At 48.4% G+C, this 17221-nt stretch overlaps 1 protein-coding gene across 1 annotated transcript in view; it reads right to left on the minus strand.

Annotated features, from left to right (window-relative positions):
* Positions 1–17221, minus strand: part of LOC126263373 (uncharacterized transmembrane protein DDB_G0289901-like) — a 175313-nt gene that overhangs the window by 126826 nt on the left and 31266 nt on the right. Inside the window, exon 3 of the mRNA XM_049960464.1 lies at positions 12043–13159. Within this exon, the coding sequence (XP_049816421.1) occupies positions 12043–13159 (1117 nt within the window). The remainder of the gene's footprint in view (positions 1–12042; positions 13160–17221) is intronic.

Below are 17221 nucleotides of genomic sequence, written 5' to 3' on the forward strand. Positions count from 1 at the left end.
GAGGAGTGACTCGTGCGACTCTTCAACTAACATCTTTTAACTACATTAACAGATCGAGTAGTCATCAGAAAATCGACTGTCATCTTTTTCGTTTTTATACTGGCTGTCCCTGAAATGATACCGCTTATTTCTCATAAACAATTCTTTCACATTACTGTGAATAATTACGGGTTTTAGAAATCGCCTTCTGGCAGTGCCATTCAAAGGAACTGCTGTAATGTCTATAGAAATTTAAATACGTTAACTTAAACAAACTGGTACATTGACCAGTCAACCTTTACTGGACAAACATTGGTGGTTTTGGGGAAGGAGACCAGACAACGAGGTCATCGGTCTCATCGGATTGGGGAAGGACGGGGAAGGAAGTCGGCCGTGCCCTTTGAAAGGAACCATCCCAGCATTTGCCTGGAGCGATTTAGGGAAATCACGGAAAACCTAAATCAGGATGGCCGGACGCTGGATTGAACCATCGTCCTCCCGAAGGCGAGTCCAGTGTCTAACCACTGCGCTACCTCGCTCGGTACTGGACAAACAGTCAGTTACTTCGACTTTCCTTTGACTGGATGATACTTACTGATGTTATTTCCAGCCTGTCACATCGCACTCTTTCAGACTCTTTCAATGTAAACGAGAAACAAAGGTGTATGCAACGACATACCCGTGATTCTACTGCACCATGTCAGATTGCGTATTTCCTGTTTGTAACAGATTACTCAGTTTTCAAAGACCGTAGTGGCACGTTTTGGCGCTTTGTTCTTGATTATTACAATAAACAGCGTACCACCTCGTCTCGCGTTGGTATGCATAAAGCAATGGTCGCGAGCAGTTTATTTATAATCTTGTGTATATCCCTTTAAACCTTCATAAAAATATTTCAAAACGCACCAAGCTTACGACAGAGCAAATGTTGCATGACACTGACCTTAGCAAATGAACAGTCACACAGAAAGTAGTGCGAGCAATAGAACTGCCAGATGTTGCGTGCATGTTAACTTATTACTGAATGAGCATTTCACATTCAGTGGAACAATTTCTTTTTGACCTCTGCAGTGTGAGGCTGACCGAACAGATAAAAAAAAGTGGTATTGAACAGCGTATTGCGGTATACCTGAATTACATATAATTGAATGAACATTGCAGATAGAAATAAACAATATATTCGACCAAAATTGTTCAGGGATGAGGAAACTGCTGGTAAAGGTCACATTAAAGAATGATAACGCAGAAAGAATTCGACTGGGAACAATACAGACACTCCTAAAGTCGACAGAATTAAATTGGATACCAGAAATCTCCTTCATCTTCTGTCAGTCTGCAGACAACGTGATTCGTCAGTGCCTAAAAATACGCTGTATGTGCCCTATGTCATAACGTAGAAATGACATGAAGTACCTCACTTTCTGACTTGAGTTTTTTCCACCCAACATAATAAATCAGCGCGGTACAGATGGGCCCAGCAACATGCCGAATAGACCGCTCAGGAATGGCATCACGTTCTCTTCACCGATGAGTGTCGCATATGCCTTCAACCAGACAATCGTCAGAGACGTGTTTGGAGGCTATTCGGTCAAGCTAAACATCTTAGACACACTGTCCAGCGAGAGCAGCAAGGTGGAAGTTCACTGCTCCTTTAGGCTGGCATTATGTGAGGCCGTCGTATACCTCTGGTGGTCATGGAAGCGCCATAACGGCTGTACGATACGTGAATGCCATCCTCCGACAGATAGTGCCACCATATCGGCAGCATATTGGGGAGTCACTAGTCTTTATCGACGACAATTCGCGCCCCCATCGTGCACATTTGTGAATGACTTCCTTCAGGATAACGACATCGCTCGACTAGAGTGGCCAGCATGTTCTCCTGATATGAACCCTATCGAACATGCCTACGATCGATTGAAAGGGGCTGTTATTGACGACGTGACCTACCAACCACTCTGAGGGATCTACGCCGAATCGCCGTTGAGGAGTGAGACTGTCTCGACCAACAGTGCCTTGATGAACTTGTAAATAGTCCGCCACGACGAATACAGGCACGCATCAATGCAAGAGGAGGTGCTATTGGGTATTAGAGGTACCCGTGTGTACAGCAGTCTGGAACACCACCTCTGAAGGTCTCGCTGTATGGTGGTAGAACATGCAATGTGTGGTTTCCTTGAGCAATAAAAAGAGCGGAAATAATATTTATGTTGAGCTGTGTTCCAGTTTTCTGTACAGGTTTCGGAACTGAGGTGATGCAAAACTTTTTTGATATGTGTATTTCAGCTTATAGCCAATGTCTACCTTACAGCTGGATTACATCCAGGAACTGAAAATATAGAAATGTCGAATTTCATGAGTGTTGTTGGTACCGACAGTCAGAATTAATCGCATAGGTAACGATGAAATGAAGAAAACATTTCTTTCGTGTACATTGAATATGAGATTATATATATTTATTATCTTACGTGTTTTCAGCCTTACTCCGCTCGAAAGTCGTAATATGCTATCTTTCTGTCATATGGATCTTGTCTCTGTGCGTCCTTTTTGTTGCCGTGACTTTATTGCCATAATATACCACCGGTCTTACAGCTATGTTATAAATTCTCTCTTTGGTTTCTACGCGCACTTTCGCATTACACAGAACCCTTGAAAGTATGCGTCGCTTGTTCCTGCCAGACATTCCTTGAATTATGTCTGCTTGTACTGATCCGTGCTGTGGTATTGGTGATCAAAGGTACTTAGCATTATTAATTCCTGGAAGTATGACGCTGCCAGGTTTGATGTGTGTGGTTTGTGTAGTATCGTTTCCTGAGTTGTGTTTCATGAACGGAATCGTTGATCTGCTGATGCGTAAGCTATCTGTTTCATGTGCCTTCCTCGTCTCCTCAAGATTCTCTTGAATTTCCTGAAAGTTTCAGACATAATGGCTGTATTATTTCCTTACAGAATATTCCACTATGTTGCTTTCTGTATCCTTCCGGCTAGATAATTCCTTACAACATTAAAGAATAGGAGCCTTAGGATATTTTGCTTAGGATAATTTATTTTGGATGTCGTTTTGCCTGTCTATGATAAGACGTGTATAATTCCTGGGACGTGGTGTGTATACAAAGGTTGCCACATTATTATTTCTGATACTCAGTGAAACACCTTTTCTATTGGATTGTTGCGTTAGTTGTGGCGTTTTTCCATAAATTTGTTAAGCACAACAGAGGCACATAACAGACACTTTAATCAATAATATATTCTCCTTCAGTATTTACAACAGTTTTCCAATGCTGCTTTAACTTTTCCATTCCGCGACTGTAGTAGGCGAAGAACTCGTCGAGTCATGTTCGGAGAGCATTTTCATCCGGAAAGGAAGTTCCTTTAAGTTGTTCGACAGACAGCGGGAAAGGCGAAAATCTGAAGATGCAAGATCAGGTGAATAACACTGGTGCGGAATAACTTCGCAACACAGTTCCTGTATATAGTTTTTTTGGCAGTGTAGCAAATGCGAGCGGACGTTATCGTGGCGTTGCGTCACTTCGTGCAGCCTTCCGGTAGTTGTCCTTGGATTTTGTCTGCAGGACGTCTCAGTTGTTGACATTTAACGTCAGCAGTGATGGCCACACATAGAGGAAGCAATTAGCACTACACCACCCCGTCACTGTTCGCCAGACGGATAACATTATCTTTTGTGGATGAGAGCATGTTTGTGTGCTGGGAGTTGCTGCTTTGTTTGCGCTCAATCATTCTTTTCTTTTCCATAGGCTAGCATAAAGACACCATGTCTCGTTATCATTAACGAAACAGGAGATACATCGTCAGTGTTGTTCGACAGCCAGCTGATGACAACCAAGGAATGATACACATACTGCCACCCACTTATTTTTCCTATTTTGGCTTAGAGCATGCGGTACCCGTGCACGCGATTTTTGAATCTTCACCATTGCATGAAAAGGTTTCACGATAGTGGAATTATTACACTACTGGCCATTAAAATTGCTACACCACGAAGATGACATGCCACAGACGCGAAATTTAACCGACAGGAAGAAGATGCTGTGATATGCAAATGAGTAGCTTTTCAGAGCATTCACACAAGGTTGGTGCCAGTGGCGACACCTACAACGTGCTGACATGAGGAAAGTTTCCAACCGATTTCTCATACACAAACAGCAGTTGACCGGCGTTGCCTGGTGAAACGTTGATGTGATGCCTCGTGTAAGGAGGAGAAATGCGTTTCCGACTTTGATAAAGGTCGGATTGTAGCCTATCGCGATTGCGGTTTATCGTATCGGTATTACTGCTCGCGTTGGTCGAGATCCAATGACTGTTAGCAGAATATGGAATCGGTGGGTTCAGGAGGGTAATACGGAACGCCGTGCTGGATCCCAACGGCCTCGTATCACTAGCAGTCGAGATGACAGGCATCTTATCCGCATGGCTGTAACGGATCGTACAACCACGTCTCGATCCCTGAGTCAAGAGATGGAGACGTTTGCAAGACAACAACCATCTGCACGAACAGTTCGACGACGTTTGCAGCAGCATGGACTATCAGCTCGGAGACCATGGGTGCGGCTACCCTTGACGCTGCATCACAGACAGGAGCGCCTGCGATGGTGTATGACGAATACACGCTTCCAATGTGTGTTCACCGTGATGTCGCCAAACACGGATGCGATCATCATGATGCTATAAACAGAACCTGGATCCATCCGATTAAATGACGTTTTGGCATTCGTGCACCCAGGTTCCTTGTCGAGTACACCATCGAGAAAGACCAACCAAAGATTTTGCCTAATTGGATCAATAGCAGTCGTGGTCCCCATTCCTTCGAGAAATACCAACCAAAGATTTTGCCTGATTGGATCAATAGGAGTCGTGGTCCCCATTCCTGCATGGATACAAACTGATTTTCTGTTGATGAGATAATTTGAGGCAGGCAGTATTCAAGGATTCTGTCAGATTTTAAGGACGTGAGATGTGAGATTTAGATCTCTAACGTTTCCATTCACGTAAGCCTCCTTTATTTTTAATTGTTTAATGAATCTTATCGGTTTCTTACCTCTCTGGAATTCATGGATTGTAAAAAGCGCCGGCCGAAGTGGCCGCGCGGTTCTGGCGCTGCAGTCTGGAACCGCGAGACCACTACGGTCGCAGGTTCGAATCCTGCCTAGGGCATGGATGTGTGTGCTGTCCTTAGGTTGGTTAGGTTTAACTAGTTCTAAGTTCTAGGGGACAAATGACCTCAGCAGTTGAGTCCCATAGTGCTCAGAGCCATTTGTAAAAAGCGAAGTTAATGTGGGTATGTAGTAGTATGCCACACTTCCGTTACATATTCGCACGCCGAGATTAACTGACAGGTCCAACAATGATGGGCTGTATGCTTAAACGTCTCAGATTTTTTGTCATCATTTCCTCGAATCTGTTTTCAAAACTTCATTCAATTCCTCGGCGGTTATTGATATTGCGAAAATGCAGAGTTCTGTCGGGTTGCTCAGTCTAGAGTGAAATGTAGCTCAGAGTAATGCCACACCCTCTCCGTTCCTAACACTGGGTTAAGGGTTGGCTCAAATTTATACCTCTTGTCTGCGATACGAATCGATATCTCTCGGATACGGTGCACGAAGTGCTGTCGTTCAAGAAGGGAAAGCGCCGCCTTGGTTACAGCTCGGCACTTGCTTCTGCCCTTCCAGGTCTGCTCCGCTGGGTGGCTCGGTGTGCGGTGCGTGGTGCGTGCGAGTAGCTGCCCCCGGTTCAGCACTAACAAGCCCGGCCCCGGGGCCCTGGCGCTCTAATTACTGGAGCTGACACCCCGTAATTGTCCTCCGGCGCGTGCCATTGTTCCTCTTATGTACCCACCCCTTCCACGCCACCCGAGTCGTCTCACCCGGCCCCGCCTCTTCTCGTGAAGTTGCTACGGAGCCGTAAAGTTTGCGAAGTCTACGCACCAGATACCCATCCACGTGGGCTTGCTTAAGCACACTGCATGTAAAACACGCTAACTCAAAGCGTGGCGAACGCCTTGCGAATAGGTTTGAGTACAGACGAAAAGGGCAGATACCACTCCTCGCCATGTTGTTACAGCTGCGGAGACAATGCTTCAGTAGAATCAACATAACTTTCACCAACTTACAAATTTGTCCTGGTGATCAAACCTTCTCGTCCACTTCATAAGGGAAATTCATCAGAAAAGCTACCAGGCCCACATTCCTCCTATCATCTAGCTACAGAGTTCTCCATTCATTGTACCGTGTACCTAAATTTTGGTTTTCGTCAGTTACTAATATGTAATCGTATTAACGACATATGTGATATCTGGTGGTCGCATGAGACTAACAACCTTTTTCATTTCGTAAATGGTCGGAGATACCGAAATGAGGTTTTAGAAAAATGATAGTAAGTAGGGAAGGCATAGACTCAACACACCCCTTTCTGGTGATTTTATTCTAGCGGCAATCGGACAGTCTCTGTATTGACGACAGAAACATATACATTACAAGGTCGTCACCGTTAAATCAAAGAACTAATTATGAAGCTTCCCTACTCTGGACCAAAATCTTGCAACGTCAGTTGTGTTCCGAGTCGCAAGAAGACTATCTTCCGTGCAAGATGCAGCGGGTAGTTGACACTCTAGTACGGGCTCCGTGGTCTTTGTTTCCCCACAGTCACAGTTGGCGATATAGACAGTGAAGATCAATTTCTAGAGATTACACGTGGATCTTACAGCTTCAGGAGGAAGAAGTGTGAGTGACCTCCATACGATCCAATTCTGTTCATACCCATCTCGGAGGGTTTCCAAAGGTAGCGGCCAGATAGAAATATTCTCAAGTCGGCAAATCCACAATTATATCCTTGCTGTAATAGGACTGAAGTGATCTTGATGAAACTACTTCTCGATCTCAGCCTTTAAGCAGCTGGAACCTGCCCACTTAGTGGATGGATATCCTAATACGTCAAAATTGTTCTCTCTGCGTTGTCTGTTACTTCACGACGAATATCTGTAGGCGCTTTTCCTTCGAGATGGTGGAGTTCTACAAGATGCACTGGTTTCAAGCAAGATGTAATGACGTGTTTCGTGTAGCGCCTTGTCAACAATATTGGTTTCTTTCTTCCGCAGGACTGGTCACGGATACTCTACAGCACTGTAATATGTAGCTGGTGCCGTCGTTCTCAGTGTTTGTGGTCGAGAGCTCCACGTGCTGACACTGATCTTGCGAAGGATATTTTTCTCCGCCTTCCGCCCTCACTCAATTTCGTATTCTCACAATGCTGTTTGTACGTCAAAGTACGATGTAGTGTGACGCCCAGATATGTAGACGGCTACTGAATTTTACTGTGAGCCTCAACTGATATACGCTCTGTTTCCTAAGCCTAGCCCACAGGGATCCATAATTAACAATAGGAATGTAATGATAACAGTATATCAATTTTAACACAGTTCGTTTGTCTTTGAATGAGGTATAAGGTCCCTAGTCTGTCTCATACCCCCTCCCAACAGTCATCCAGTGTAGCAGCAACGAAGGGATTCACCTCTAATTTAGATTCAGAGAGATTTAACGGTCTATCTAGCTCATTCATTAAATAATATGGCTTCTTTCCGTATCCAATTATATCAAAATTTCCCTTAACGATGGCTGCCCCTCACGTGATATTGCACGATTCTCTTTTCCATTTACAACTTTCGACGCTTCGCTTATAAATTCACAAAACTTCTTGTCCATTCATGTAAACACTGTCTTTATTCGCCGCAATTCTCATAATCTTAACCAAACTAATATTTCTTCAGCTATATACACTCCTGGAAATGGAAAAAAGAACACATTGACACCGGTGTGTCAGACCCACCATACTTGCTCCGGACACTGCGAGAGGGCTGTACAAGCAATGATCACACGCACGGCACAGCGGACACACCAGGAACCGCGGTGTTGGCCGTCGAATGGCGCTAGCTGCGCAGCATTTGTGCACCGCCGCCGTCACTGTCAGCCGGTTTGCCGTGGCATACGGAGCTCCATCGCAGTCTTTAACACTGGTAGCATGCCGCGACAGCGTGGACGTGAACCGTATGTGCAGTTGACGGACTTTGAGCGAGGGCGTATAGTGGGCATGCGGGAGGTCGGGTGGACGTACCGCCGAATTGCTCAACACGTGGGGCGTGAGGTCTCCACAGTACATCGATGTTGTCGCCAGTGGTCGGCGGAAGGTGCACGTGCCCGTCGACCTGGGACCGGACCGCAGCGACGCACGGATGCACGCCAAGACCGTAGGATCCTATGCAGTGCCGTAGGGGACCGCACCGCCACTTCCCAGCAAATTAGGGACACTGTTGCTCCTGGGGTATCGGCGAGGACCATTCGCAACCGTCTCCGCAACCGTCTCCATGAAGCTGGGCTACGGTCCCGCACACCGTTAGGCCGTCATCCGCTCACGCCCCAACATCGTGCAGCCCGCCTCCAGTGGTGTCGCGACAGGCGTGAATGGAGGGACGAATGGAGACGTGTCGTCTTCAGCGATGAGAGTCGCTTCTGCCTTGGTGCCAATGATGGTCGTATGCGTGTTTGGCGCCGTGCAGGTGAGCGCCACAATCAGGACTGCATACGACCGAGGCACACAGGGCCAACACCCGGCATCATGGTGTGGGGAGCGATCTCCTACACTGGCCGTACACCACTGGTGATCGTCGAGGGGACATTGAATAGTGCACGGTACATCCAAACCGTCATCGAACCCATCGTTCTACCATTCCTAGACCGGCAAGGGAACTTGCTGTTCCAACAGGACAATGCACGTCCGCATGTATCCCGTGCCACCCAACGTGCTCTAGAAGGTGTAAGTCAACTACCCTGGCCAGCAAGATCTCCGGATCTGTCCCCCATTGAGCATGTTTGGGACTGGATGAAGCGTCGTCTCACGCGGTCTGCACGTCCAGCACGAACGCTGGTCCAACTGAGGCGCCAGGTGGAAATGGCATGGCAAGCCGTTCCATAGGACTACATCCAGCATCTCTACGATCGTCTCCATGGGAGAATAGCAGCCTGCATTGCTGCGAAAGGTGGATATACACTGTACTAGTGCCGACATTGTGCATGCTCTGTTGCCTGTGTCTATGTGCCTGTGGTTCTGTCAGTGTGATCATGTGATGTATCTGACCCCAGGAATGTGTCAATAAAGTTTCCCCTTCCTGGGACAATGAATTCACGGTGTTCTTATTTCAATTTCCAGGAGTGTATAATTTCCCCGACATTGGGGCCGTAACCCGACGCAATCTTCGATTCATCCCCTAATCCTGACCTACTCCTGCATGTCTCCTGAAGCCTACAGGCAAGTACGGGACTCTAAGCCTAACGGTGCATGGCTATTCCTTCTGGAACCTTTTAGCCGCCGATATGGTAGTCACTGGAAGTACGTGGCTGTGGTCGATTATTAGCAAAAGTATCGGTACCCTTACAACGGGTATATAATTAAGTTCTGTCTGTAATTAGCATAAGCCTTGTATCAACCGAGATATCGAAATACTATATAATGAAACGACGTACTTTTTAACTGAATTGGTGAAACTGATTTCGCAAACAGAGCAAAGGACGGATTCCCTGTTATGGCAATTTTAAATACTCTTCTAAATCGAATTTCCTTCCAGCCTCAAAACCCTTTCGGTAATTTTTCCTAGCACAAGCTATTGAATACAATTGCTTCAATGCACTACATAATCAAGATGTTTCATGTTCTAGCAAAAATTTTTGAAGATACAAGTTTACTTCGAGTCGAAGATAGAACAGCAAATATATTTGTTGGCACGTCACGAGACTTCTTGTACGCCTCATTCATGCAGTATTTTCGGATGATTCGACTGAACGAAGATTTAGCTATAGATTCACTTCTGGTAGGGTCAGGGTACACTTGTTTGGCAGGCTGTCCATACTTAGGTTTGCTGTATTTTGACTTAACCATTGCAGCTGATGCAGATTTACCTGAACAGACGACAGTCGAATAGCAGCTGCTACCTTCTACTCGTACGTTCCGACATCGTGCTCCATCTTAAATTACGCCATACTTCTTGGAATATTTAAATCTACTCCAACTTTCAAACAAATTACCTATCTATTTTAAGAACTGTTTCAGCAGTGCTGATGTAAACATATTGGTCGGAATCCATCATAAACGAAGTTACCTACAGCTACACGTGTACTGTGCAACCCACCTTACGGTGTGTAACGTAGGGTACCACAATCCTATGTCCCCTTTCCTGTTCCGACCACTAGTGGTGCTTGGGAACAACGACTGTCGGTAATGTTCCGTATGACGTCTCAGTTCGCTGATTTCCTCGTCGTGACTATTTCGCGAGACGTATGTGAGAGGAAGTAATATGTTGTCCTTAGCTTCTTGGAAGTAAGCTCTCGAAATTTCAAGAGAAATCCTCTACGTAATGCAAAACGTCTCTCTTGCAGCGTATGCAACAAGAGTTTGCCGATCATCTCCATAACGTTTTCGCTTCGAGTAAACAGTCCCGTGATGAAATACGCTATTTTCCATTGCTGGCTCCTCTCTACCTCTTCTATTAATCGTGTTTGACAAGTGTTCGAAACTGACCAACATTCCTCAACAATAGGCCGAAAATGAATTTTGTAAGCCACTTTTTTCGTGGATGAACTACATTCCTTAACTTTCTCCCAATGAATCTGTCTTGCATCTATCTCTGATGCTGAATATTTTATGTTCTAATAGCAGTTTCATCGCTTCGGGTAGTTACGATAGTTTCAATGATATGTCACTTATAGTTTAATCGAACAGCAGTGGATCTGTTCGCCTAATTATGGTGTAAACTTTATATTTATTTTCGTTCAGAGCCAACTGCAACTTCCTGCATCAATTGTCAACACTATGCAAGTCGTTCTGCAATTCGTTAGTGTCTTCTGATGCTGCAGTCTTTCGTGAATAGCCTCACGGACCTCCTAACATTATCCACCAGAACATTAATACAGACTGTAAATAGTAGTGGCCCTATAACATTTTCTTCGCTACTCCCGGAAATGCTTTCAGATTTGTCGAATTTCTTCCGTTAAATGCGACATTTGAGCCCTTACTGTACAGAAGTCCCGTAACCATTCACAAAATGATGTGCAACTCTAATTTCTTCCACAAGTTAAGAACTTTTGCACACTTAGGTGGATGGTCCACGGTCCACTCATGGTCGACAGTAACGTATTCTTTAGGAGAACTGCACAGCAGCTGGGATGGTTAACCGTCCACGTTGCGGATCGTCCGCGCCAGTTAAGTACACTTCGGTACGTGCGAAGTCCTGTGGATAGCCCACGCAGACGAAGCAGAAAACATTTCAGCGCGGTAAAAAGCCCGTTCAGCAGAGTATTTTGAGAATTTTATACAGTGTCTAGTGGGTTCAATATTACCGTTTTAACTAGTGACGTTGAGAGAATTCACATTGAGAACTTATCACATGATGTCTCCCCCCGTCTCCCCCACATCTCCCCCCCGTCTCCCCCCCCGTCTCCCCCCCGTCTCCCCCCCGTCTCCCCCCCGCCTCCCCCCCCGCCTCCCCCCCCGCCTCCCCCCGCCTCCCCCCCGTCTCCCCCCCCCGCCTCCCCCCCATCTCCCCCCCGTCTCCCCCCTGTCTCCCCCCCGTCTCCCCCCCGTCTCCCCCCGTCTCCCCCCCGTCTCCCCCCCGTCTCCCCCCCGTCTCTCCCCCCCGTCTCCCCCCCCCGTCTCTCCCCCCCGTCTCCCCCCGTCTCACCCCCGTCTCACCCCCGTCTCCCCCCCGTCTCCCCCCCGTCTCCCCCCCGTCTCCCCCCGTCTCCCCCCCGTCTCCCCCCCGTCTCCCCCCGTCTCCCCCCGTCTCCCCCCCGTCTCCCCCCCGTCTCCCCCCCGTCTCCCCCCGTCTCCCCCCCGTCTCCCCCCCGTCTCCCCCCCCCGTCTCCCCCCCCGTCTCCCCCCCCGTCTCCCCCCCCGTCTCCCCCCCCGTCTCCCCCCCCGTCTCCCCCCCCGTCTCCCCCCCCGTCTCCCCCCCCGTCTCCCCCCCCCCGTCTCCACCCCCCCGTCTCACCCCCCCCGTCTCACCCCCCGTCTCACCCCCCGTCTCACCCCCCGTCTCACCCCCCGTCTCACCCGACGTCTCACCCGACGTCTCACCCGACGTCTCACCCGACGTCTCACCCGACGTCTCACCCGACGTCTCACCCGACGTCTCACCCGACGTCTCACCCGACGTCTCACCCGACGTCTCACCCGACGTCTCACCCGACGTCTCACCCGACGTCTCACCCGACGTCTCACCCGACGTCTCACCCGACGTCTCACCCGACGTCTCACCCGACGTCTCACCCGACGTCTCACCCGACGTCTCACCCGACGTCTCACCCGACGTCTCACCCGACGTCTCACCCGACGTCTCACCCGACGTCTCACCCGACGTCTCACCCGACGTCTCACCCGACGTCTCACCCGACGTCTCACCCGACGTCTCACCCGACGTCTCACCCGACGTCTCACCCGACGTCTCACCCGACGTCTCACCCGACGTCTCACCCGACGTCTCACCCGACGTCTCACCCGACGTCTCACCCGACGTCTCACCCGACGTCTCACCCGACGTCTCACCCGACGTCTCACCCGACGTCTCACCCGACGTCTCACCCGACGTCTCACCCGACGTCTCACCCGACGTCTCACCCGACGTCTCACCCGACGTCTCACCCGACGTCTCACCCGACGTCTCACCCGACGTCTCACCCGACGTCTCACCCGACGTCTCACCCGACGTCTCACCCGACGTCTCACCCGACGTCTCACCCGACGTCTCACCCGACGTCTCACCCGACGTCTCACCCGACGTCTCACCCGACGTCTCACCCGACGTCTCACCCGACGTCTCACCCGACGTCTCACCCGACGTCTCACCCGACGTCTCACCCGACGTCTCACCCGACGTCTCACCCGACGTCTCACCCGACGTCTCACCCGACGTCTCACCCGACGTCTCACCCGACGTCTCACCCGACGTCTCACCCGACGTCTCACCCGACGTCTCACCCGACGTCTCACCCGACGTCTCACCCGACGTCTCACCCGACGTCTCACCCGACGTCTCACCCGACGTCTCACCCGACGTCTCACCCGACGTCTCTCCCCCACGTCTCTCCCCCACGTCTCTCCCCCACGTCTCTCCCCCACGTCTCTACCCCACGTCTCTCCCCCACGTCTCTCCCCCACGTCTCTCCCCCACGTCTCTCCCCCACGTCTCTCCCCCACGTCTCTCCCCCACGTCTCTCCCCCACGTCTCTCCCCCACGTCTCTCCCCCACGTCTCTCCCCCACGTCTCTCCCCCACGTCTCACCCGACGTCTCTACCCGACGTCTCCCCCCACGTCTCCCCCCACGCCTCCCCCCCACGTCTCCCCCCACGTCTCCCCCCGCACAAGTCCCCCCCGCCCAAGTCCCCCACTGCCCAAGTCCGTCGCCCCCCGCCCAAGTCCCCGTCTCCGCCCCCACATCTCCGCCCCCCGTCACCCCCCCGCTCCCCCCTCCCCCCTTCCCTGCCCGCCCGCCTCCCCCCGTCTCGCCTCCACAGTTTCACCAGACTGGCGTCAGCGATACGGGCCTATAATTACCCACGTCTGTCCGACGACCCTTCTTGTAAATGGGAATGACCTGCACGTTTTTCTCAGTCACAAGGTGCTGGTCGTTGCTTCACTGACCTTTGATAAACTAGTGCCAGAAGAAGTGCAACTTATTTGTTCACTTTGTCTGCTTGCCGGGGGGGTGGGGGGTGGGGGGTCTCATCCGAGATGTGGAGGAGGCCCAGCTGACGGCGATAGAGAGCACTGGGTGCACCCGACTGCAAATATTTGCTCATGCCGGTACCAATGACTCCTACCGTCTGGGTTCAGAAGTCATCCTCAGTTCATACAAGCGGTTGGCGGAGTTGGTGAAGGCGGAAAGCCTCGCTCGCGGGCCGGAATTTGAGCTAACTATTTGTAGTGTCGTTCCCAGAACCGATCGCGGTCCTCTGGTTTGGAGCCGAGTGGAAGGCTTAAACTAGAGGCTCAGACGATTCTGCGGAGATCTGGGGTGCAAATTTCTCGACCTCCGCTATCGGGTGGAGAAATGTAGGGTTCCCCTGAATAGTTCAGGCGTGCACTACACGCAGGAAGCGGCTACAGGTGTATCGGAGTACGTGTGGAGTGCACATGTGGGTTTTTTAGGTTAGGGAATTCCCTCCCGACAAGACGTCTCCTGAGACGCAACAAGGTAGCTGTAGGCAAAACGCAACAGGGAATCACAATATTAATGTTGTAAAAGTAAACTGCAGGAACGTCTATAGAAAGGTCCCATAACTGCTCTCATTAATAAACGGTCACAATGCCCACATAGTATTAGGGACAGAAAGTTGGCTGAAAGCAGATGTAAACAGTAATGAAATTCTAAACTCAGATTGGAATGTATACCGCAGAGACAGGTTGGACAGTGAAAGGGGAGGCGTGTTTATAGCGATAAAAAGTGCAATAGTATCGAAGGAATTTTATGGAGATCCAAAATGTGAAATAATTTGGGTGAAGGTCACGGTTAAAGCACGCTCAAACATGGCAGTTGGATGTCTCTATAGGCCCACTGGCTCAGCAGCTGTTGTGGCAGAACACCTGAAGGAAAATTTGGAAAATATTTCGAGTCGATTTAACGACCATGTTATAGTTTTGGGTGGAGATTTTAATTTACTTGAAATAGACTGGGAGACTCAAACATTTATAACGGGTGGCAGCGAAAACGAATCCAGTGAAACTTTTTTAAGTGAATTATCTGAAAACTACCCTGAGCAGTTAAACAGAGAACCGATTCGTGACGATAACATATTCGACCTTCTGGTGAGAAACAGACCCGAACTATTTGAAACAGTTAATGCAGAACAGGGAATCAGCGATCACATAGGGGTTACAGCATCGGTGATTTCAGCCGTAAATAGAAATATTAAATGAGGTAGGAAGATTTTTCTGTTTAGCAAAAGTGACCAAAAGCAGATTTCAGAGTACTTGACGGCTCAGCATAAAAGTTTTATCTCAAGTACAGATAGTGTTGAGTATCAGTGGACAAAGTTCAAAACCATCGTACATTACGCATTAGAAGAGTATGTGCCAAGAAAGATCGTTAGAGATGAAAAGGAGCCACCGTGGTACAAGAACCGAGTTAGAAAACTGCTGCGGAAGCAAAGGGAACTTCACAGGAAACAGAAACATAGCCAAAGCCTTGCAGGCAAACAAAAATTACACGAAGCGAAATTTAGTGTGATGAGGGCTATGCGGGAGGCGTTCAACGAATGCGAAAGTAAAGTTCTATGTACTGACTTGGCAGAAAATCCTAAGAAATTTTGGTCGTCTGTTAAAGCGGTAGGTGGAACAAAACAAAATGTCCAAACACTCTGTAACCAAAATGGTACTGAAACAGAGGATGACAGAGTAAATGCCGAAATACGAAATGTCTTTCCCATAAGCTGTTTCACAGAGGAAGACTGCGCTGTAGTTCCTTCTCTAGATTGTCGCACAGATGACAAAATGGTAGATATCGAAATAGATGACAGAGGGATAGAGAAACAATTAATTTCAGTCAAAACTGGAAAGGCAGCTGGAACTGATGAGATACTAGTTCACTTTTACACAGAGTACGCGAAGGAACTTGCCCCCCTTCTTGCAGCGGTGTACCGTAGGTCTCTAGAAGAGCGCAGCGTTCCAAAAAATTGGAAAAGGGCACAGGTCATCCCCGTTTTGAAGACGGGACGTCGAACAGATGTGCAGAACTATATACCTATATATCTAACGTCGATCAGTTGTAGTATTTTGGAACATGTATTATGTTTGAGTATAATGACTTTTCTGGAGACTAGAAATCTACTCTGTAGGAATCAGCATGGGTTTCGAAAAAGACGATAATGTGAAACCCAGCTCGCGCTATTCGCCCACTGGACTCAGAGAGCCATAGACACGTGTTCCTATGTAGATGCCGTGTTTCTTGACTTCCGCAAGGCGTTTGATACAGTTTCCCACAGTCATTTAATGAACAAGATAAGAGCATATGGACTATCAGACCAATTGTGTGGTTGGATTGAAGAGTTCCTAGAGAACAAAATGCAGCATGTCATTTTCACTGGAGAGAAGTCTTCTGAAGTAAGAATAATTTCAGGTGTGCCGCAGGGGAGTGTCGCAGGACCGTTGATATCCACAATATATATAAAGGACCTTGTGGATAACATCGGAGGTTCACTGAGGCTTTTTGTGGATAATGTTGTAGTATATCGAGAGGTTGTGACAACAGAAAATTATACTGAAATGCAGGAGGATCTGCAACGAATTGACGCATTGTGCAGGGAATGGCAATGAATCTCAATGTAGACAAGTGTAATGTGCTACGAATACATAGAAAGAAAGATCCTTTATCATATAGCTACAGTATAGTTGGTTGGCAACTGGAACCAGTTAATTCCATAAATTATCTGGGAGTAGGCATTAGGAGTGATTTAAAATGGAATGACCATATAAAATTAATCGCCGGTAAAGCAGGTGCCAGACTGAGATTCATTGGAAGAATTCTTAGGAAATGCAGTCACAAAACAAAGGAAGTAGGTAACAGTACACTTGTTCGCCCACTGCTTGAATACTGCTCACCGGTGTGGGATCCGTACCAGATAGGGTTGATAGAAGAGATTGAGAAGATCCAACGGAGAACAGCGCCCTTCCCTACAGGATCATTTAGTAATCCCGAAAGCGTTACCGAGATGATAGATAAACTCCAGTGGAAGACTCTGCTCGTAGGGCTTTTGTTGAAGTTCGAGAACATAACTTCACTGAGGAGTCAATCAGTATATTGCTCACTTCTGCGAATATCTCACGAAGAGACCTTGAGGATAAATTCAGAGAGATTAGAGCCCACACACAGGCATACCAACAATCTTTCTTTGCACGAACAATACGAGACTGGAATAGAAGGGAGAATCGATAGAGGTACTAAAAGTACCCTCCGTCACACACCTTCAGGTGGCATGCGGAGTATGGATGTAGATGTAGATGTATATTTCGCATAATCCATGTAAAAACCTGAGAGGTATCTGTTGACCAGTTTTAGTTGATCTTCTATTCTGTGATCTCTGATTTCAAAATGGGCTATTCCAGTGATCCTGCGATGATTGAACGGAGGGACCATATTGCGATCCTCCCGGTGAAACTATTTCGCAAGACTGAATAAGACTGGATTTC

Source organism: Schistocerca nitens, chromosome 6 (genome assembly GCF_023898315.1).
Source record: "Schistocerca nitens isolate TAMUIC-IGC-003100 chromosome 6, iqSchNite1.1, whole genome shotgun sequence".
Lineage (NCBI taxonomy): Eukaryota > Metazoa > Arthropoda > Insecta > Orthoptera > Acrididae > Schistocerca > Schistocerca nitens.